Source organism: Dysidea avara, chromosome 9, assembly GCF_963678975.1.
Source record: "Dysidea avara chromosome 9, odDysAvar1.4, whole genome shotgun sequence".
Classification (NCBI taxonomy): domain Eukaryota; kingdom Metazoa; phylum Porifera; class Demospongiae; order Dictyoceratida; family Dysideidae; genus Dysidea; species Dysidea avara.
The window spans coordinates 11,558,224-11,582,317 of NC_089280.1; the positions used below are offsets into that span (position 1 = coordinate 11,558,224).

General features: G+C 38.8%; 2 protein-coding genes across 6 annotated transcripts in view; one reads left to right on the forward strand and one right to left on the reverse strand.

The window, feature by feature from the left end:
• Positions 1-1,659: 1,659 nt before the first annotated feature.
• On the forward strand, positions 1,660-22,063 carry LOC136266341 (uncharacterized). The gene is made up of 16 exons (XM_066061359.1): positions 1,660-2,110; positions 2,172-2,348; positions 2,405-2,864; positions 2,918-3,108; positions 3,159-3,518; positions 3,568-3,661; positions 3,720-3,912; positions 3,972-4,941; positions 6,209-6,391; positions 6,444-6,656; positions 6,718-6,935; positions 6,989-7,250; positions 7,300-7,627; positions 7,682-7,941; positions 21,228-21,299; positions 21,801-22,063. The coding sequence occupies exons 1-12, from the start codon at positions 2,029-2,031 to the stop codon at positions 7,001-7,003; spliced, it is 3,156 nt and encodes a 1,051-aa protein (XP_065917431.1). The 5' UTR covers positions 1,660-2,028; the 3' UTR covers positions 7,004-7,250; positions 7,300-7,627; positions 7,682-7,941; positions 21,228-21,299; positions 21,801-22,063.
• The window catches only part of LOC136266343 (uncharacterized), a 147,241-nt gene continuing 136,294 nt past the window's right edge, over positions 13,148-24,094 (reverse strand). For all 5 annotated transcript variants that reach the window (XM_066061362.1, XM_066061365.1, XM_066061361.1 and 2 more), the window contains 2 exons: positions 15,277-15,339; positions 13,148-13,647 (listed from right to left, as the gene is read on the reverse strand). In XM_066061362.1, coding sequence (XP_065917434.1) covers positions 13,358-13,647; positions 15,277-15,339 — 353 coding nt within the window. In that variant the 3' untranslated portion in view covers positions 13,148-13,357. The remainder of the gene's footprint in view (positions 13,648-15,276; positions 15,340-24,094) is intronic.

The window sequence follows — 24,094 nt, forward strand, 5'->3', positions numbered from 1 at the left end:
TGAAGAGCCTTTCTAAGATGATTACTCCATCTGTACAGCAATTTTCAAAGCATTAACCCAAGCGGTGTTACTGTATCTGGTAGGCGTGGCAAACAGTCGTTTTTTTATTAGCTAATCTCGATTGCGTAATTGTTACACACTGTTGGTTTTTTCGTTGTATCTTCCTGGTTTTTAGCTCGATTCCTTTCAAACCACAAAAGGTTTGAGGTTTAATAGTTAACCTATTCACCCACCGATTTTCAGCTTCTTCCCATACGCGGTTTACCCTGTAGGCGTGACAACATATTGGTGTTATTTTTAGTGCATAATCGCTCATAACTCTTTTCCTGTTTATCGTATTCCAGCCAAAGTTGGTGCCGAGATGCGCCTTTATATCCCCCTTCTGTGTGCCAAATTTCAAGGCAATCGGATATGGCGTTCGCGTTTTATAGCAGTTTTTGTAAGTGTGCGAAAAGAGGAAGAAAAATAAGAAGAGTTTTCATCACGTGATTGAAATTACGAAGCCGCCATTTTGTTGCACAGGTAGCAATGGTGTTATGCGCGATAGTCGACTGTTCAAGTCGTTCTGACAATGGCAGCGGAATATCTTTCTACGGTATTCCTACTGTGACTGATCGATACGGAGAAGCAGAACTTGAACTACGGAAAAAGAGGAGAGACGGATATTTGGCTGCTATTTCCAGGGCAGATTTAGACCTGACTACACTACACAATTACAAGATTTGTGAAAAGCACTTCCATTCTGGCAAGCCGGCTTATCTCTATAATACAACGGATCCTGACTGGTTGCCCACCTTGCACCTTGGCCACAAGGAACATGGGAGTTAGTCTGGCGGCGCCCGCCCCTTCGCATAGAGTAAGGGTCTGGTATGCTTAGTATCACCGAGTTGTTCTGGAGGAATTTAATTTGAATGTAATGACGTAACGAAATGGCCTTAACGGAAGTGCCTCACCCAAAACTGTGGCAGAGATATTGAACTTTCTTCGCCTTTACACAGGCGAAAGTGGATTGGTCTACTTTTATAAAAGACACATGTCTCCCTACCTAGGAAATCAGAGCGTAACATGGTTTTTTCGCGTATCAAACAAGGCGAAAAGCCCTTCCCGATATAACACTTTCTTCTCTTTGTTCTTTATTAGCTAACTCCTTTTGTTTCTTCAGTACTGTTAGGGCATTTGATTCCTTCTTTTGACGTAACATACACAAAAATGCGCTGATTAAACGTGGAGCGTTCTGATTGGTTGCACCAGTTTTTGGTAATCCGGTACAACTCCACTATACTAAGCATACCAGACCCTTACTCTATGCGAAGGGGCGGGCGCCGCCAGACTACATGGAGTACTGATACAGCGGATGTCACAGCTTCAGTGGATAGATGGAGAAGAGCTCAAGAAAGAGAGAAGTGGAAGAGGATAGAAGAATTGTTGCCGACTTTAGTAGCAGAGGAAGTCCAGGTAATTGTTGCAGAAGAGATTAGACTAGTTGCCACGGTTAAGGATAGAATTACACTAATTGCATACACACTCCTATACTATATAGGAGAGATTTTGCATACCCCACGCAGAATTACTCCCATATTATATAGGAAAGATTTTGCATACCCCACGCAAAATTACTCCCATATTATATAGGAAAGATTCTGCGTACCCCATGCAGAATTACTCCCATATTATATAGGAAAGATTTTGCGTACCCCACGCAAAATTACTCCCATATTATATAGGAAAGATTCTGCGTACCCCATGCAGAATTACTCCCATATTACATAGGAGAAATTTTTTAGTCTTTGTCAGTGTGACTCCCACTTCTTTTATTCAATATTCTTTTATTCAATATTATCACTTTCTTTGTCACTTACAACTAAGGTCATTGTGACCTTCACTTTAATCTATCAAAGAAAGTGTTTCTTTGAAGCTTTGGTTCACACTTCTGCATCACTTTAAAAGCTTGGTGCATATATAAGCCAGCTGCAGAACTGTTCAGCACAGTTGTTGAAAGCTCTTGAAATGGAGTGTAGCAGATGAGTCATGGAGAATCCCTATTGCATTGAAGATGACTTTCAGGAACAGCCTGACAATCTGGAAGATTTTACACAGGATCAAATTACTGGTGAGTATCAATAAATATGTATTTTGTCAGAACTGGTATCATTGATGTTACAACCCAGTAGATATCTGTGAACATTGTCAGAATGTTGCCACATTTTACTGTGAAGAATGCAGCAATGCTTACTGCATGATGTGCAGCACAGTGAGGCACAAACAACCATCAAGAGCCAATCACCACATTGTACGGTTGAGCACGCTGCCTCACCAGGTGTCCTCACATCAACACGATCAATCCTCTGGTAAGTAATGTACATCATGCGCAGAAACTGCAGATGTTATGTATGTTATAATACAGACCAACTGGAAGCACAAATCACTGACCTCATGATTAAGCACTTTGCAATACATTCGATCAAGGACTGGCAGCTTGAGATGATAATGGCTACATTGAAAGGCCACAATACACTAGTGGTCCAGCCTACTGGATCTGGCAAAAGCTTATGTTTTCAACTGTTACCACTGCTTACTGGAAAATTGACAATTGTTTTAACACCAACTATCAGCTTGATGAAAGATCAATACTGTACTCTTGAGAGCAAAGTTTCAGCTACATTTGTTGGAAGTAGCCAGACAGACAAAGAAATTGATGACAAGATTCTTAGCGGACATTTTAAAATTGTGTATACAACACCAGAAAAGTTCTTTGATGACACCGGGACTCCTTCCTACCCTTTCAGTGAGCTTATCATGAAATCACGAGTCGGGCTGATTGCACTTGATGAGGTTCACTTGATAAGTAGTTGGAAGTTTTTCAGGTACAGTGTATGTCTTTAGTGAATTGATGTGTACCATTCATATATACCAACAGGCCTGCATTTGGACACATTTTTGAATTCTGTAAATCTGCAAGCTGCCCCACCATGGCTCTCACTGCAACGGCAACTCCATCAGTCCGACAGGAAATTATTCAACATCTCATCCAAACAACACAGGCTGTTGGTAGTGTGAATCAGCAAAACATATTTTACTCCTGCCATGAGTTAAAGTTACAGCCACAAGGTATATTATGCATAAAATTGAATGCACATAACCTGATTGCTCTCCCATAGGAGATGATCGATATACACAAATAGCCAAGAACATTACACCCATCATTTCCAGCAAGGATCAGAGAGTTATTGTCTATGTTGACTTTGTAAAGGATGCTGCTCCTTTAGCCATCTCTCTCCGTCAGGCTGGCTACAGTACCTGCAGTTACCATGGCCAAAACATGTCTGCAAATGATAAGATAGAATCCATGGATAGCTGGAGGAGTGGTACTGTAAAGATCATGGTGTGCACCACTGCATTCGGCATGGGAATTGACCAACCAGATGTCGAAATGGTAATTCGGATTGGATGTCCACCAACATTGGAGTCAATGGTTCAAGAATTTGGCAGAGCTGGACGAGATGGTCGACCAGCACGGGGTATGTATTGTACTATGTGCTTACACAAATGTATACCCAAAATGCATAGGGATTCTGTTCTATCAAGAGAGTGATTTGCAGCATGCTTCTTTCTGGACCAAGACAAACACTAATGTGCTACAATCCTTCTCACATTCCTGGAGGTATTACTTCACACTATATCAATACGTATGTGTATAACATCATCTGCTCCACACATAGGTTTGCCTATGCACATCTCCACAAGAAGTGTAGACGTGTAGTGCTGTTAGAATACTTTGGAGAAGATGCCACGGCTAATGATCCTTGTTGTGATGTTTGTGAATTGTCTAGTACATCCACAAGTGACTATTCTTGTGAGATAAGGGCTGTTGTTCAAGTTGTGGATGAATTGCCAACATCTGGTGAAAAAAAGGTATTTAGAAATGCCCCAATATTGCTGTCCCTCTTTATGAATGCTTTCATGTCTTATAGATAGCACAGTGGATCCGAGGTTCAGCAGACAAGACAGTACAGAAGTTGAAGAACTCTTCTTCCAAAAGTTTTGGTTGTGGTAATCAATTCAATCATTCTGTCGACAAATGGCGCAAACTGGTTCGTCAAGCTTGGTTGCTGGGCTTTCTAGAACGTTCATTAGCTGTTGGTAGTGCACATAACCGGATGTCAAGGATCATATACGCTGCATATACAGTAACTGGACAAGGAAGGGATTTGCTGACAGAAGATGATGTTCAAGAGGTGTTGCTACCAGATGAAACCATTGATACAGGCACTAACAAAGATAAGCTAGACTGTGAAGTAGAGATTGTCTCAGCCGTACGAAAAGGAAAAGGGACTCACATTCTTAATGTTGCAAAGGAACTCATTTCAGACAAGAATAATTGGTTTCCTATCAAGGAGTCGAAGGACTACAATTTTCCCGGGATTTTTAACACACCTTTCCCCCAACGACTTGGGTACTGTGATGACATAACAAAACTACCTAATTATGAATCCACCGACCCTCACTTTCTATACTCCGACATACAGATTGGCAAGGGAAAGGCACGACCAAAGCGTTTGATTCCAATGAATATCGACGGAAAGGTTGAAAATGTTTTTTATCGTTTTGCACCTTGTGGAGGGGTAAAGAAGTGCAGTATGCACAGTGATGGCTGCTCGCACATAGTTCCCACCAGCTCTGTTAAGCCATGCAGCATTCATCCTAATGCAGCTTTGGAGCGTTCTGGTGATTGTCCAGTGGATTTTGTTTACATTTGGCCTGCAGATCAAAGTGACAACAGAAGGTGGCTATCTGGAATAATCAGATGTGGTGACATGCATTCGTCAGACCTACACAATCATCCTCACCATAAGGAGAGCAAGATTCCAGTGAAGGTGGATACCGACATAAGGCGAGCAGTTATAGAAAATCCTCACTTAAAATCATCAGAGTTGTTGATTGGTACGTTTGCTGTATGTATGTACGTACTTACGCAGATACGTATGTAGGTACTGTATGTATGTATGAAATAAAATAAGGAGCCGGCAATAAAGTTGCCTGAAAATGTCATTAGTAAACCTTTATTGCCATTACCAAAACTTTATTGCCATTACCATCATTACAGCTATTTCTGGGCCGCCAGCTTGAGCTTCACAACTTTTCCAACCTGGCATGTTTCTTGCAGACCACACTCTTTTTTACGGCAGGGCTGTTATGGATGTAATTTGTTTGCAAACCAAATAATGGTACTGTCTTCATAACAAAGTGTGTTGCCCCTTCAATCACAAATTAACATTGTAAAACAAATAAAGTTGTGTTTTTGCAAGTTTAGATGAATTCAGAAAAAATGCTTTGTTGCTGGTGTCAAAATAGCACTGTTATGCAAAACAATTTTCACACCATCAGCCAACAAAATCATTCAAATACTTTGAGGGAAATCAGATAAATATAAAATTGATATTTGTGACCGCCTCAGCTAAACCCGACTTGCTCGCACAATAAAAAAAATTATTATTGTCTCAGCCATATTTGCATTGTACAAAGAATGGAATATCTGAGTTTCAGCCCACTGTGTTGAGTAGATTTGAAATTATAGTGCTAGACAGCAGGAGGGTGGGAGAAATTGATTTGTAGTGAGTATTGGAATAATTAACTACAGGCGCTTACATTTGTCATCATAACTTTTGTTTGGAATGGCCTACAAAGTTGAAATTTGGATTACAGCACTCACCATGAAGTGGTACATTGATTGAGGTACAATGTTATCTCTGTAGTAGCTTGAGGGTCCAGTTATGAAGGCATTTAAAACAAAGAAATGATGACAATTTTGTTTACGTCTAAGGCATCGTGAACAAACGCACGTAACATGTGAACCGTTGGGGCTACAGGCACGAAACAAAGATTTTTTCGAACTGTCCATGAGCAGGCGAATAAGATGGTATATTAGTTTAATGGATTTGAGAATGGCTTCCCCACGTAATGGCTCGATTAAAACTTGCATAATTTATTATTGAGGCATGCATAATTTTACGAAATATTTTTAAATCTTGCTTTTCTCAATAAGTATGCATGTATGAACAAGTTGGGTTTTAGCTGAGACGGTCACATATGCAAAATATTGTTCATGTGAATGTTTCTGGATTTACATAGTAATGAAAATCACTGTACTAAGTTGAACATACCATTAATTCACTTACCCTTGCAATAATTTTGAATTGTAACTTGACAGGAAAAGGAATGCACTACTTGCCTGGGGCAGCTAGTTTGGCAGCAACTAATCATTTGAAGATCAAAAACATTCGATTAAGTACTCTCAGAGAAACACAGCCAAATAGAGATCCTCGGTCTGCCATAATGAGTTTTGAGACCGATGCAAAGAACTATGATCGCTCAATGAGAGATAAAGTGGAAGGTGAGCAAAAAGATGCATTAAATATAAAATACTGATCTTTATAATTCACCAGAAAAGAACCTAGATGAATACAGTCATTTTGGCCACCCATACGTCCAGAAATATGGAATTGGAGACACATTCACATGGGTCTTGGCAATGAGCCCATTGATGTCAGAAGTTTTCAGCGTTGCTGACTGTGTTGAGGTGGATGTGACTTACAAAAGCTGCTATGAACTGCCATACTTATTCAATGTTGTTGCTTTCAATTACTTAACCATGAGATGTAAGTGGACTTCAATGCTTTTGTATTTATTGGCATTTTTTCACACGTTTGTACTATATAGGGATGGTTGTTGGACGAGTGAGAATGAATCTCATTGATACAGATGCTTATGCTGAGTGCTTTAGAGCATTGTTTGAACAAGTTGCTTCAGATCATCCAACATTCAAAGTTGGCGAATCGTTAACTGGGATCATTGCTGATTGGTCAGATCAACAAGCAAATGGGTTGGAGAAAGCAGTAGGGAAGTTAGTTGCTAGAAACATGCTTAAAGGATGTCAGGTATGTACACATTGCTATGTATGTACAAAAGTATATTACGACATGGTCAATAGGTTCATTTTATTTGATCAGTTCAGCGTGTTGCAAAGAAACTAAATCTCCACACTAAGGAAGGAAAAGAAACATTTATAGCAGTAGGTCAGCAAATACTTGAAGCCAAGTCAGCCAGTGAAGTGATGACATTATTTGACATCCTGAGAGGAGAAAAACCTATTGATGAGGCTAATTTACCCAACATTGCAGGTACTATGGATACCAAGGAATGGAAGAAGGCTGTACCATGGGTAGATTGGTGGATGCGAAAGCAACACTTGGGTAAGTATGAAAATCAATGCAAAAAAATAATGTGATTGATATTTTACAGCTATGCTTAGTCCTCATTTCTCAACAATGACCGATGAACAATTCAAAACATTACCAAACTCTACCAATGCAGTAGAATCCCACAATCGTTTATCCAAAATACCAAAGCCTGAAATTCTTAGTGCTGCCATGTTAACAACATACAAAGTTGACATGGCAGCTGCACTGGAACACATGGCAAGGCTCGAGGGACTATCAACTAGCTACGAAGACAGAAGCGATAGTACTCGCATTAAAAAGAACAAAGCTGTTCAAGTCACGTTCAAAACGAAAGCTATAGATTAATGATGATGATGGTCCACCAGACAAGAGCAAACACTTTCAATCAAGTAAGCAATGAACACAGTACTGCATGTCAATATCATCATAATTCTAACCAACAGATCCTAAGAAAAGAAAGAAGAATTCCACCTCTTCAGCCATTGACGTCAAGGATAAGAAGAGCGCCACCTCTTCAGCCATTGATGTCAACGATAAGAAGAAAGCCACCTCTGCAGCCATTGTTATTAATGATATTAATGTGCATATCCAATTAGTGTAAAATTGTACTTATCCAGTTGCCACAGAACAAATAGAAATTGCAAGACAGTGCTTTAGACCAGTGGACAGTTGTGAGTGCTCAAGCAAGATTGAAAGTCTGAAGGTATCAGTCAGTCACTTACTTACTCAGTCAGTAGAAAATTCTGTTGAATAAAAATAATTTTAAAATTCTGTAGCAACTTGTTGAAAGCGTTTCGGGTCAATCTGAAAGCTTGTTTGGGCTTAGTTTTACCTCACCAATACTGCCTCATCATCGTCAGGGAAAATTGAGGCTGGTTTTTGGATGATTTTTTGGTGGGCCACGCCTACTCCTTTGTCGTCCCTACTATACAGTTACTATTATACTGTATGATGAATCAGCAGGCACCCTAGTATATGTGACCGAATCTGTGAAAATAGGACATAATCGCATTTTTCAAATTCCCGTTTATTAAATATTTATAATCTACTTAGCCAAGTGTACCAAATGGCAAAGTTTCAGCTTCATATACCAATAACTTTGGGAGTTACAGCCCTACAAAGTAGCAACAACAGAAAAATCGATTTGTACAGCAAGTATAGGGAAAATACATTACAGGCGCTTACAAAAATGGTTGTAACTTGCCAACAGATTGAGGTACAAAGCTAACATTTTCACCATTGTGTTCACCATGAACAGGGTAATCAATTATTGGGTACATTTGTCCTTTAGTCGCCCTTCCTCACTGCATACAAAGGTGAAATTCATGAAGAAAAGTTGATAGCATATGATTGCTTTGACATGATGTAAACAAACACTTATAATGCATGTGTCCTTGGGTCTACTGCAATGAAAAAGATTTTCCAACTCCTCTTGAGCAGGCAAATGAGATGATATCCAGGTTTTTATTGTTAGTCCCTTCCTTCACTAAAAAAGAGGGGCTAAAAAGTTTATGGAATTTTCAATAATATGCCAGTATTTTCACCCAATGTATTCAATGCCTTATATTGTAAATTTAGGCTTGTGTGATTATGTCCCTTTTTGCAGATCCGGTAACTCCAGCACGTGATTGGTAAAGAGCAGCTTGTGGAGACAACTGGATTACTTTACCTGTTTCTGCAAGAGCCATATCAGAGTGATAGCTCGTAGTTTGTCTCTGCTCAAGTCCAGTTTCCTATTGTGGACCCTTCAGTTTCTGGCATTGTAATGTCCACTCTAGCTGGGGTACAGTACTATATTTTAGCGTGCACCATGGATGGACTACTGCATCGCATCCAAGGATAAAGGTACTTGCACTTGTTCAGGCATTTACAGCTGACCTTACACAGTTTCTTAGTTATACAACCAGTCACTTACCTAGTGACATCTCGCTGTCAGGTCTACCATACAATGCTTTGTCACGGTACAACTTGGCATCGTCAAGGAGCTTCTGGACCCTAACAACAATAGTAGCATGCTGCAGCTCATGGACTACGTGTTGGTTTCCTATCTCTGTTAGCTATTTGGTGCAGCGTGTCCACAACAGTTCAGTATTATGGATAGTGTGTTCCCACCTCAATTCCATGGATAATGTGTTCTGATTCAGTTACAGAAGGAACTTGCTAAGAGTAAAGAGCATGCTACATCTCTAACAATGGAACTTAAAAAACTCACTTTTAATGAAGAATGCTTAGTAGATGACGATTTTGCAAAGACTCACACTGGTTTGCCTAATGCCAAAACTGTAAAGCTGTTTTTGAGCACGTGCTCAAGACTCTGCCATCAGATGGTGTAACCAAGTTATCACCATTTCAAGAGTTCATGTGTGTGTTGCTCAAGTTAAGAATGAATAGTTCAGTGGAATATCTGGCATATCGTTTTGGAGTCTCACCGTCGACAGTATCCAGAACATTCTTAAAGTGGTTGAAGCAGATGGATTTATGACTAAGCAATTTGATATTGTTGCCAGACCGTGAAGCTCTTCGTAAAACACTGCCAGCCTGCTTTTCAAGCCTCTTTTGGGAAGAAAGTTGCTATCATTATCGATTGCTTTGAGATTTTCATAGATCGACCATCCAACTTGCAAGCTCGAGCCAGCACCTGGTCCAACTATAAGCATAATAACACTGTAAAGGTGCTTATTGGCATTACACCCCAAGGAGTAGTGTCGTTTGTGTCAAAATGTTGGGGAGGCCGAATAAGCGATAAATACCTAACAGACCATTGTGGTCTTTTAGGCAAGTTGCTACCTGGAGATATTGTTTTGGCTGACAGGGGATTTGACATTGCCGAATCTGTTGGTTTAATGCAAGCTAGTTTGCATATTCCAGCATTTACTAGGGGTAAACAACAGCTTTCAGCCATAGAAATCGAAGACACAACTCACACAAGGCAAATTGCAAATGTTCGTATTCATGTTGAACGGGTGATTGGCTGTGTAAGGCAGAAATACTCTATTTTGCGGAGCACTGTACCAATTAATTTTGTAACGAAGAGGGCAAATGAAGAAGTGCCTATTCTAGACCATATTGTCCGTGTCTGTTGTGCCTGGAACAACCTATGCGATTCCGTTGTTCCGTTCGAATAGCACACTTTGTTAACTACTACATAGTGAACATTTTCATCCATGTACATACACTGTTAACAGTTTTATTCATGTACTATATATATATACATAGTGAACATTTTTATTCATGTACATACACTGTGAACATTTTATTACATGTATACTAATAATCACTTCTTTGATTTTCTTTTCCCTTTTGATTTGCTGAATCTGGGTAATATTCTGCAATCTGGGCAGTACCACTTTCCCTTTGGCACAGAATCTGCCTTAATTTTTAAGCACTTTAAATGGAACCATTCAATGGTACAATCTAGATTGTCACACCCTATCATCTCGCCAATTTCTGGGCCATTGCAGTAACAAAAAGTTTGACTAGGTGGTGACCTGGTTTCGTCTGATACGCTGCTGCTATACTGAGAATTGTCTACATGTCCCTGAGATGAACTGTGGCCATGAGTTTCCAAAGTACTGCTATCAATTGCAATCTCATGGGTGTAGTGAGGGGTCGTGTGTACCAACTACCCAATAATTCAGGAAGCAAGCAAGTCCTGAAAAAAGCTTCTGCTTTTGGTACACATTCATTCTTCCAAAACGCATTGTTTCTGGAGATTCTTTCAATGTGAATTGTAGACTCCTCATTTCCAGAGAAGGTACACACACAGAAATCACAATAATCAACATCACAGACAAATATCTGTGTCTGCACCTGATAATAGTAGGCATGGTTATGATCTAGGCTGATTTGTCCATTCACTTCAATAAGACAAAAATTCTTATCCTTTGCAACAGCAGCTGATATGGACTCATCACGATGACAATAAGGGCATTTAATTTCAAGCACACCTTTGGGACAGCAGTCACAATAGATGATGCCATCTGGAGATGCCCCAATGTAAGGCCATTGTGGATTAATGAACAACCCGCATTCAGCTACATGCAAGTTTGTATGCTTGGATTTAACTGTTTTTTCGTACCTTTCTCTGGCTTGCTTTTCATGTCTACAACCCCAGCTTGTCTGCTTGGATGTAAAGCTGAAAGCATCGGGATAACACAAATACTTTTTACCAAGCTCTGAGCCGGGTTGGTTACATCAGTGTGACAGACAGCCTTCATCCGAGATGCAGTAACTCTTCCAGCCCTGTACTTAAACCATAGTGGTGTTTTACTTTGCTTCCTTGTTTCCTTCTCCACAGCCTGTGACATGTCATCAGTTATTTCTATAGAAACTTTTTCACAGGAATTCAACAAATCAGGGTAATTTAGTTTGCAGCTATCTGAAGTACGGAGTGATGGTAGTGGTTTGGGGAAATTTGAAAGTGATGCTTTTGGAATATAGCTATCTGAATGTGGAGGAACTAATGATAGAATTGCTGGCTTTGTATCACACAAGCTCAGATTGTTAAAAAATTGTTCCATTTCTGTGTCTGTTGGTAATGTACCACTTCTTGAAACTGGTCTATCTGAGTTGGTTTCACTGCCCTCTAACGTTTCATCCAATTTTCTCATGCCGATGTGAAGTCAATATCTTTGATCTCCAAGTACTCAACTGCTGTTGATGCTGAAGGTATTATCCAACCACATTGCTGTTGTGTGCAAGTTTGTACTTCTTCCATTCGGTACAGAGCCTCCAAATAAAACAAAAATGCTGCAACATGTGTGCACACTTCTCCTAGCCCTGCCAAGCAGTTACAATGTGCACAGGAGATTTCACCAGTGGTTTCAATGATAACCCAACACTTCAATGGAGTCTCTCTCAGCCGTTGTGAATGACGGACCTACACGTTAGAACAAACAAGAGTTTAAACATTACTTTTTATTCAACACAATGCAGTGTAATAATAGTACAAGAAATGCATGTAGATGTTGCTGGCAAAAAAAGAGCCAGAAGTTGTACGAAATAGCTACTCACTTGACCAGTAGTGAGATACTTGTCAGCAACTTTACGAGTCTTAATCTCCTTCACCCATCCACAAACAAACTGGTTATATGCCTCTAGGCCTTTACGGGCTTTAAACTGCTAAGCTGTGACGAAACTAGTCTGTAGGACACCAAATCACACGCATCTACGGTAGGTGTCACATCCACTTCTTCCCCAAACAGGCCGTCAGATAGAGGATCTGTTCCATTAATAACCGAGATTTTGGCAAGGTACCTGTCTTTGGCATCAGGTGGCAGGTTTTCGGCGTATAACGATAAACGCTGCATGAGTCCTGTTCCATACGCAACACATGTGCAGACAAATGGCGGATTCGAAAAATTACGTAATTTAGATCACGCGATGAAAACACTATAAAGGGGGAGAAACTAAGCCAATTTTTGAAGTCGCATATCTCGGGAACGCTTGAAGCGATTTCGCTCAAATTTGGAATGTGGAGTGCTGAAGTTAGAGGGAGTGTCCACAGCAAAAATCGTCTTGTTTCATCAAGGCAGCACAGAGCTATGAATGTGTGAAAATTGTGTTTTCTTTCTTCCTGTCAATATACTCACGGGTGTTGCGCGCCGGCTTCTTGGGCCGCACGACACACTACCGTGTGTCTTGATACAACTAAAAAATTAGAAATTATAAGTTCAATTAGAGATCATGGATATAAAAACTAGCAAAACAAGGTAAATAGCATACACCTGAAGATACACTAGTAGACATTTAATCCCTAATTCAGTTATGGGTATAGACTGAAACAGGGATTAAATATACATATCTTAAGGTGTAGGAGACCTTCCTTGGTTCACTGCTTTGTTTATGATCCCAAATTGATCTTAAAATTTCTTGTACTGTATTGTATTTACTATGCATATACATTATACTTGTGTAAAACTTGACCACTATTTCAATGACATATTTGACATAATGTATATGCAATGGTAGGCCAAATATAGTTATAATTATTACAGTATAAAAATAGAATGGGGGGTACAAAATTAATAGATTAACAGGGAAAAAGTAATAAAAAGAAAAAAATAAACTACTGGTGTATGCATAGCAAATAAGGTTAATGTAAAACAGCAACACTGTGTTCAACGATACTCATAGGCATAGAGAAATTGAATGTGTTCTTGCTTCACATCATTGTCTTTAAGAATTTCAATCAAGTTACCCAATGTAGGTTTAGATTCCACATACTGAGCAAGAGTTTCATACATTTTGTGATACATTGATTCATATTCATCTATTTTCTCCTTCTGTTTATCTGTAAGACCAAAATCCCGGTACAGCATTCTGTGGTTCACCTTATCAGCACAGAGTAGCTTTGCTAATGCCTTTATCACAGAATTGTGCTTATTGGGATCCAAGTTCATATCAGCATCTAAACATTATGTGTGCATAAACAACAGGGTGACAAAAGTATGTAAAAGTGCATTTCAAAAACCATATCAAATGACTGCTTCAAAATGTTTACTTCCTACATATGTACAGTAGCTTACTGTTACGCTCATGAAGATATCAAGGGTATTAGGTTAATATTTAATGCAAAAAATGGGAGCAGGAATAACAAAAATACAGGGATGCAATCTCAATGAAATAGTATACGTAGCTTTACAGCCTACGTGGGCCTATGGAGCACATGTTTGCCAGATGTAGTAACGCTTAGTACTATTGGGAATTTGTACATATTTTGTACGTACTTATTATACGTATTTTGTATATTGTAACTGATTATGATGCCAATTCTATTATATAATAGTGAAATATTGAATTTGATAACATCTATACTAGCTACTGTAATATCATTAGTACTTTGATACACAAATATAGTTTGTCTAAGCCAGTTCACACAGACACAGTGAATACAGGTATAACTCCTTGAATAACACTGGCAGCATGGAAAAAATTCCTGCTCTATCCATTTAAGTGAGCAAAATCAATCAAACTGGTACATTCTAAGTAACACACAGCATCAACAAAAATCCATGGATCAATTACACAGGAGCCTAATTAGGCAGTTCTTAAATGTTGGCTATGACTTACAAGTGAATGAATTAACACTACAGACAGCAGAAAGCACAGCATTTCAGACAAAGACATTCAACAATCACTTGGAATCTGTTTCAGTTTCTTGTTTTTATTAGTTGGTTTCAAGTTGTCTTAAAGTATCCAATACGTAGGTTAAGAAATTCAAAAAGTTGCTGTAGACCTTCTGTGCTGGTCACTGTAAAGCTCTAATAAAAATTACGAATCCCACAATCAAATTTAAAAGTATATACTAAGGCTGGATACTTAGGCTGGTTTTTGGTTAATACTTTTGGTGTGAAAATACAAACCTTTGTGATTCTTAACATGTACAGTACTATTGTACTGTATGAAATATGTGGTACATCAAAAGGCAGGTGTTGGGCCCAAGTGAAAATCAAGCCCAAAGCATTAATTAAACTTGTTTAAGTCACCAAGTAGTTAATCGTTTATTGATTTAGTCACTGACTTACATACTAAAAAGTTCAGTGCACTATTTTTTGAAAACATTTCTGGTTACATTGATTGCATATTTAGGCTTGATTGTACCTAGCCAATACTGTCAAGGTGCCATGGAGACATGTGAAGTGATTGCTGGTTGGTATTTGAGGCAGTAAAATGATTATTCAGATATTATATAAATTATTTGCAACACTGGACACACCTATTATGTATCCCAATACTTGTCAACCATATTTGTTAACAACGCAGTTACATGCACCTTTTAAAGGAAACTCCTTATATCCCATTTCATATATTCCTTCCTCTTTAGATAGCATGCATCAATTCATGATTTTTTTTTGTAGCAAATCATGTTATACAAAGTTCACATGACTGCAAGTGAAACAAAATAGTCAGTCAGCATCAGGAGCGTAAAACTAGACTTTAAATGCTACATAATAAGCGAGCAGCTGTTGATACAGTAATCATTCACCATTGCTAATTATGTCATCATCAGATGTAAGTTAATTACAATATGACTAACTATTTTGTTGTTGTCCATTGCTGAGAGCTCCTTGACCATCAGACTCATCCCGTTTGTCATTTACTGCAATGATATTACAACATGACATAATGGCAGCAATATAAAAGTCAACGTGAAAATTCAGGAACTAATTGCTACCTAATAAATTATGTCAATGTGCAGTACTTAGAAAGTATTGGCTCGGTCATCTGAGAGGCACGCTATATAATGGGGGAACATGGCTGAAAGCAAAGCACTTTGCTTTTCAGTAATTGATGGTTGGGGTGAGCATTCATCAGTCGTGCAATTCTTGTGGCTGGTGCCATCCTTTCCTTTAATGCAGTATATACTGGGTTTACCAAGTAATGTAAATATGTAGGGCTATATACTCGTCAAATAAGCTAAGACAATTTATGTGGAGGGCATGTACAGACTATAAATATAAAAACAAGTACCTGTATATATTTTCTAAGTGGTTATGTAATATTTTTTTGTAGTCTAGCAGTATATACTACATATGTGTAAGGAAAAAAAAGGAATTTTATATTTGAGTAGGGATCATAGAAATAAAAAGCAAGAAACAACAAGAAAGGTCATCTATGCCTGCAGCTATACTAGTGTACATTTAATTCTTACTTCAGTCATGGCTGTATAATTATTTATATATTTAATTTTTATTTATTTATCAAGACACACGGTAGTGTGTCATGCAGCCCAAGAAGCCGGTGTGCAACACCATGAGTATATTGACAGGAAGAAAACACGATTTTCATGCATTTGTAACTCCATGCTGCCTTTACGAAATACCATGATTTTGCTGTGGACATGCCCACCAATGTCTTTACCCCACAAACCAAATTTCAGCAAAAATCGCTTCAAGCATTCCCAAGATATGAGACTTCAAAATAGGCTTAGTTTCCTTCTTCGTTTTTTTTGTCTTTTCGCACACTTACAAAAACTGCCATAAACATGAATGCAATATATTCGATTGCCTTGAAATTTGGAACACAGAAAAGGGGTGTAAAGGTAAATCTTGGTACCACATTAGGCTGGAATATAATGAGCAGCCAAAGAGTTATTAGCAATTATTCATGAAAATAGCACTAACATACTGTCACGCCTACAGGGTAAACCGCTTACAGGAAGAAGCTGAAAATCGGTACGTGGATAGGTTAACTATTGAACCTCAAACCTTTTGTGGTTTGAAAGAAATTGAGTTAAAGACCATGACATACAAGGAAAAAACCAACAGTGTGTAACAATTATGCGATTGAGATTAACTAATAAAAAACGAATACTTGCCATGCTTACCAACAAACCGCTCAGTGGAATGATTTGAAAATTGGTGTACACATGGATTAACCACCTTAAAATGGCCCTTCAATAGTTGAAAGAAAGTCAGAGTTATAACACAAAATCCAACTCCTTGCAGTATATGCGAGATCGAGATACTCTAATAGAGCAGTCATTTTAATAGAGTAGCCACCCTGAAGAGAGATCAGCTAGAAACAAGGGAGAGCTCAGCTAAAAGATCTCACCTTGTAGAGTATTCAGCTACAAACAAATCACACTGCAAAGAGTTCAGCTACAAACAAGTCACACTGTAGAGAGATCAGCTAGAAGAAGCCACCTTGTAGAGAGTTCAGCTACAAAGAAACCATCATTTAGAGAGTTCAGCCATGAACAGACCACCCTGTAGAGAGTTCAGCAAGAAATAAATCACCCTGTAGAGAGATCAGCTAGAAGAAGTCACCTTGTAGAGAATCCAGCTTTACAAAAAAACCACCCTGTAGAGAGTTCATCTGCAATCAAATCATCCTGTATAGAGTTCAGCTAGAAACAAGTCACCAGGTAGACAGATCAGCTAGAAACAAGTCACCCTGTAGAGAGTTCAGCTACAAACAAATCACCATGTTGAGATTTCAACTACAAACAAATCATCTTATAGAGAGTTCAACTACATACAAATCACCCTGTAAAGAGTTCAGCTTTCGACTACAAACAAATCATCTTGTAGAGAGTTCAACTACATACAAATCACCCTGTAGAGAGTTCAGCTACAAACAAATCACCCTGTAGAGAGATAAGCTAGAAACAAGTTACAGAGATCAGCTAGAAGAAGTCACCTTGTAGAGAATTCAGCTACAACTGTAGAGAGTTCAGCTACAATGAAAACCATTCTGTATAGAATTCAGCTAGAAAAGTCACCCTATATATAGAGAGATCAGCTAGCACCCTGTAGAGAGCTCAGCTACAAATAGATCATCCTGTAGAAAGATCAACTACGAACAGATCATCCTGTATAGAGTTCAAGTCATGCTGTAGAGAGATCAGCTACAAGAAGTCACTTTGTAGAGAGTTTAGCTACAAAAAAACACCCTGCAGAGTGCTCAGCCAGAAACAGAGAAATCACCTAGAAACAAGTCACCATGTACAGAATTTAGCAGTACAAACAAATGACCCTGTAGAAAGATCAGCTATGAACAGATCACCCTAAAAAGAGTTCAGCTTGAAACAAGTCACCCAGTAGAGAGATCAGCTAGAAACAAGTCACCTATAGAGAGATCAGCTAGAAGAAGTCACCTTGTACAGAGTTCAGCTACAAAGAAACCACCCTGTAGAGAGTTCAGCTACAAACAAATCGCCCTGTAGTGAGTTCAGCTACAAACAAATCACCCTGTAGAGAGTTTAACCTTGTAGAGAGTTCCAGTCAGCTACAAACAAATCATCCTGTAGAGAGATCGGCTACAAACAAGTTACACAGATCAGCTAGAAGAAGTCACCTTGTAGAGAATTCAGCTACAAATAAACCACCCTGTAGAGAGTTCAGCTACAAAGAAACCATCCTGCACAGAGTTCAGCCAGAAACAAGCCACCCTATAGAGAGATCAGCTAGAAAAAAGTCACCCTGTAGAGAGCGCAGCTACAAATACATCACCCTTTAGAGAGTTCAGCTATGAACAGATCACCCTGAAGAGAGTTCAAGTAGAAGCAAGTCATGCTGTAGAGAGATCAGCTAGAAGAAGTCACATTGTAGAGAGTTCAGCTATAAAAAACATCCTGTGGAGAGTTCCGCCACAAACAAGTTACACTATAGAGATATCAGCTAGAAACAAGTCACCCTGTAGAGAGTTCAGCTATGAACAGATCACCCTAGAAAGAGTTCAGCTTGAAACTAGTCACGCAGTAGAGACATCAGCTAGAAACAAGTCACCCTGTAGAGAGATCAGCTAAAAGAAGTCACCTTGTAGAGAGTTCAGCTACAAACGAATTACCCTGTAGAGAGATCAGCTACAAACAAGCCAACGTGTAGAGAGATCAGCTAGAAATAAATCACCCTGTAGAGAGTTTCAATCCATTTCAAGTCACCCAGTAGAGAGATCAGCTGCAAACAAGTCCTGTAGGGAATAATTGCCATGTAATAAATATATGTATATGATTTGTATAACTACTGATCCCATCCAAAAACAGTTTATAACTGTAAAAAAAGTGCGCGTCAAGTAAAGCAGAGTTAACTGCGACAAAAAGTAATGATATCATAATGCGGCCATGTGCGAGGTGTGCAAGTTGTAAAATTAATATTAGCTAATCAGATAACACAATATTATTGTTAGTGTTAATGAGAACTATGTGATGCTGCTAGTTTTTAAATGTGTGAGCATCTAACATAAATGCCACACAAATTTGATTCTCAATAAAGCAATGTGTATAGATTCTCTGATAGCAATAAATAATTTGAGCTTGGCCGCCTTTCCTTTGTTCATAACATTGCCGTATACAGGCCAAACTCAAACTATTTATTGCTATCAGAGAATCTATACACATTGCTTTATTGAGAATTAAATTTGTGTGGCATTTATGTTAGATGCTCACACACTTAAAAACTAGCAGCATCACATAGTTCTCATTAACACTGTAACAATAATATTGTGTTATCTGATTAGTTAATATTAATTTTACAACCTGCACACCTCGCACATGGCCGCATTATGATATCATTACTTTTTGTCGCAGTTAACTCTGCTTCACTTGGACACGCACTTTTTTACAGCTATAAGCTGTTTTTGGATGGTATTTCAATACTTTTTGTTAGAATTAGCATACACTGTTGATAACAGTAGGTGAGTTTCCATGGTTTTGACAGAAACCCCAGATTATAGTGACAGAATATTAAAATGCAACTGTAATTTTAGTGGCATGTAACTGCAGTCAACTATCACCCAATTAAACTAACAAACCCTTAGTAACACTTTGCCTTTCATCTTGTATTGCATTAACACGATCAAGATACTCTAATAGAGCAGTCACAAAACAGCTGTAACACAGCAATCAACATTACAGCATAGTTACAACTTCTACCTAGCATTGGATTGTATAGTTTAAATTACTAGCTACTTACAGACTTTACAATATAAAAATACAGCACTTGTAGAAACATGACTGTTCTATTAGAGTATCTTGATCTACTTCAGGTATTGACTAATTCAAGCAGAGAAGTTACGTCTCTGCTCATATCAATAGGAGCTCTTGTGAAATGAAATGAGAATAGTAGAGAAATGGCAAGTATGTACAGAGACAATAGAGGGGTGCGTAATCATGTCCTGTTGTAAATAAACGCCTTAAAATTTATGTTACTACTAAATAAGCGCACCAGAATAGGCTATGATCTTTGCGAGGCTGTTGTCTCATTGCTTGTCTTTTCATGTTGAAGGGATTTAGTGCAACTGAGACACAATTGGTAAGTTAAACTATACATGTTGTAAAAAGGCGATTAGCACATACCATGATAAAACATGTATTTGTACAGTAGAGTCTCTCACGATTATTAGACATTGGACCAAGTAAAACTTTTACTGCTATATTTAGAGGTTGTAGCATTTGTATATCTTAGTATCTTAATAAATAATCCTCCATGATCGCTAATCACTAATAGTACAGTGAAAGCTGGTCATTATTCAGGTAGGGACAAAATTTTCTGACCTAGCTTATTAAGGAGGCGGCTGCATTTTGCAGCCTTAAAATGGTAAGAAGCATGCTGTTCTAACTGGCTATAGAGATGGATTTAGTGTGTGACAGCGAATGAGACAGTGAGTGCTGGCAGCAAGGGGGCAGCCAATCTGTTAGAGCACCAAAGGCACTGTTTCAGACGTAGGCAGTTGGCTGTCAGCCCAAAGTGTAAAAATTTTCACTTTTGGTCCTTACAAGCTCCTGATGCAGAAAGTGATGAAGTCATTATCCATAGGATATATATATTTTCAGAGTATCCCTTTCAGTTCTCAATATAGTAGCCAAGCATAAGACGAACATAACACAGCATTCCAGTGGTTTAGTGGTGACCTAAACACTGCCTGAGTTAAACTGTGGTGAGATTTGAGACTACCAGAAGCCCTGCAATGCCTTCAACACATGAAATACCAAATATCTAATGCCTGGCTTTCATCCACAGTGGACCAGCTGCCACACAGTATTGCAAGCAAAACAGTTGCCATGCCCCTTAATTATCAATTTTTAAAATCTTGAGCAAAATTTTGTGTGCAAGCGGGTGTGATGTGCTTCAGCAGTGCCGTGTATATGGTAGCCATATCAGACACTGCCTAGCAGTGACACATCATGAGTATTTAAGTCACCATGTGTTACTTTATCATCCATCTAAATACAATCCCTGAATGTGTCATTTTGTGTACAGAGCAATCTGCCACAAGAAGTGACCTGAGTAAGGTTTCGGTGTAAACCATTAATATTGTTCACCATTAATTGTTAACCGTATGTACAGTGATACCTCACTTAGTGGCCACCTCTTTAAAAAAAACCACCTTGTTATATTGGTCACCTCTAGTAGGTCCCAAATATAGCTAAGCAGTACTTTATGACCTCATTAGTAAGGCCATCTTGTTATTCAGGCCAAATTTTTTGGTCCGAGGTTTCACTGTACTTACTTGAATTTTTATTTTTTTGTAACTTTTCTTCTTCAGGTTTACTGATGGGCACTATGAAGCATTGTTGACTGGTTCATGCATAATGCGGTGACTTGAAATGCTAAAACGGTACATAGCATGTCTTGTATGTACATGTTGTAATGTGTTGTAATGTGTCACACATCTTAGAAATTGTATTCTCTATAAATACTCAGTTCCATTGTGCCACTGGGTCATAAGTGGGTTGAGTATGGATCATCCAGGACATTTGGGTCACATTTTGTCCTGGCCAAGTGGATCTCATCCACTGACAGAATATACAGGATCAGATCACATGTATAAATTACAGTGGAACTTGCTTATTGCCACCTTCACTCAATAAGCAGGTAGCAGCGTATAAATTCTCAATTTGGAATTGGCTTTTCAAGAGAGGTCGTCTTTCTATACATGGTGGCCATTCAGACAGGTTGTACTGATTGAGTGTACATACTAGAGCTGCAACAATATCCTCCACTTAGTGTCATTTGATAGTGATGCAATGGAGACTATGTATTGTTGCATTTAAATACTTTACTATTATATTGCTACTCTAGCACATATTTATAACAGGAATGTTTGTTAACTGTTTAGACATACTGGAGTCGCACCCACTCATCTGGATTCTACAAATGGAGTCATACCAACTTGTTGTCGTTGCACATACTCGTTACTCCCATTGTGTTAGGATGAATATATATGCCGTCGTGTGAGATTTGCTACCATGGCAGGCCACTGGAGAAGATTTTCATAACAGTTATATCACAGTCATTATTCTACAATTCTTATATTATTGTTGTGAAAACTTTTTGGTATTCATGTGTCCTCTGTATATTGTAATTACGTGTGTAATTTTGTGTGGGGGTGCTATAAAATGCATGGTAAAAATTGTAAATTATCAGGTGACCTTCCTTTTAGGCTAGCTACATGTGCTAATTAATCACAGCTTGTGTCAACAACTGGTAACCAGAGTTGTGCTCTGTGTCATTCTTTAAGCCGTGCCCTTAGAGAGCAAATTACATGGGGGGCGACTAAATTCAAATTTCAAATCGAATGATGGTATGCGTGCATAGATTATAGTCAGCACACTTCTTTGTGGCCACATGCACTGATTAACTACACACAGCACCAGCTCATCAATAACCAGTGACCGCAGTTGTGCTCTGCGTCATTCTTTAAATTCTGAGTTAGATTCTTAGAGAGCAAATTACGTGGGGGCAACTAACTTCAAATTTCAAACTAGCCATTCTCGAGAACATATGATTCAATCTCAACAAAACTTTTAGAACAGTTTAAAGACACATTGCCCTACATGCCAAGCGAGTATTGTGGAAAACAACAATATGGGTTTTGTATTTAGCCTCTAGGTTGACTGAGGACAATTGAAACTTTGTTTGGTGCTGAAATTACGACTGTAGGGTAATGATGTATGGTGAAATCAATGATGTGAATCTTGAGGAGAGTGAGAGAGTACTGAAGCGATAGCAGGGTAATCAACGTTTGGAATGCACAAAGGAACGCAAGGCATACACCTGCAGTTGCATCTAACCGCATGCGATAAAAAAAAGTACCCTTTGATGTCAGAAATCTCGATCACGAAACAGTCACCATGGATTTGCTTTACTGCTTGTGTGGTAGTTACTAGTGACACGATGAATTCAACTCTACAGTTTCAGAGGGATAGCGTAAGTGATGGGTGAGTTACAGGAAGGCTGAATTTGACAACATTTGTTCCTGTAAAATCCTCACATGTAGTGGTCGTGTCATTTATTGTCTGCAGTGCACGTTTCTGCTTTACTGGCTGTGCGACTCACTACCGTGAGTCTTGATAAAATCAAAAATAGTTGAAGAATAAAAATCTCTTTTTCTTCTTCCTGTGGTAAAGAAAAAAAAGATAGGTTAAGGTGGCACTGAACCGATTAAGTCCAGCCGCACAAAACAATTTGTTTCAACCCACGTGCTTAATGAGCTATTTTAGGGTGCCCAAAACTTTGCTAGTGTACAACTTAATCTATGCCTAAAAAGCTGTTGTGATAGCTTGTGATGCTTTAGTTTAGCATACAAAGTTTCGTGAAATAACATGCCTTCATTTTTCGCCTATAAAACTCCTAAGTTTTAACCCGATTTTTTAAATAACTTGGCCAGTAAACAACTTAACGCTAAGCCACTTCGGTTCCAACCATTTCTCACCTTGTAGAACAATTCTACGCTTTCCTTTTCACTGATAGCAACATGAAAAGTGGTGAAAACGCACACCTGTGGGCTACAACATTGGCTAACAACTCCATCAAATCCGAATCACAAAAATTCGAAGCGTACTATTGTAGAGTATCGCTAACCCAATTCCTATACCAAATTTTGATGGTCTGTGGTGCATAATTTTGAAGTTATTTAGCGAGAAAGGAGATGGTGTGGCTAGTCAGGGTGCGGTCTGTATAACAGTAATCACACGATGGCAGCTGGTGCCGTTCGCCGGTGAATTAACCAGAGTTGTGACAAGCTAATAGTTTTAAAGCATGAATAACGTTAGTTGTATCAACAAAAGTAGCTGGACAGTCTGACAGAGCTTGTTCCGTTAGTCCACTAAGCCGCTTCGCTGTGGTCCATGGATTTCCACATTTGTTCACGCATGACCACAAACATGCTGTACAATTAACTTTGTGTGGCTGCCCTTAATCGGTTCAGCGCCACCTTAAAAAGCCCTAAAGCATGCCATATAGCTTTGGGGTATCATACAGTACGATAATATCATACAGTATAATAGTACTATATAGTAGAGGTTGGTAAGAAATCATAGGGTTTCATAGATTTTCGCACCTAAAAAATGGCCTTGCAATAAGTTTTACCCGAAAAAACCATCTGGAATACATTAGTACTGCTGTAATGAT

What these genes read in the sequence shown, in the direction of transcription:
- LOC136266341 (XM_066061359.1), top strand. Translation starts at nt 2,029, where the DNA reads ATGGAGAATCCCTATTGCATTGAAGATGACTTTCAGGAACAGCCTGAC. An exon ending in AGATGGTCGACCAGCACGGG is followed by an intron (nt 3,519 to 3,567) that starts GTATGTATTGTA and finishes CAAAATGCATAG; the next exon opens with GGATTCTGTTCTATCAAGAG. An exon ending in AATGAGAGATAAAGTGGAAG is followed by an intron (nt 6,392 to 6,443) that starts GTGAGCAAAAAG and finishes ATAATTCACCAG; the next exon opens with AAAAGAACCTAGATGAATAC.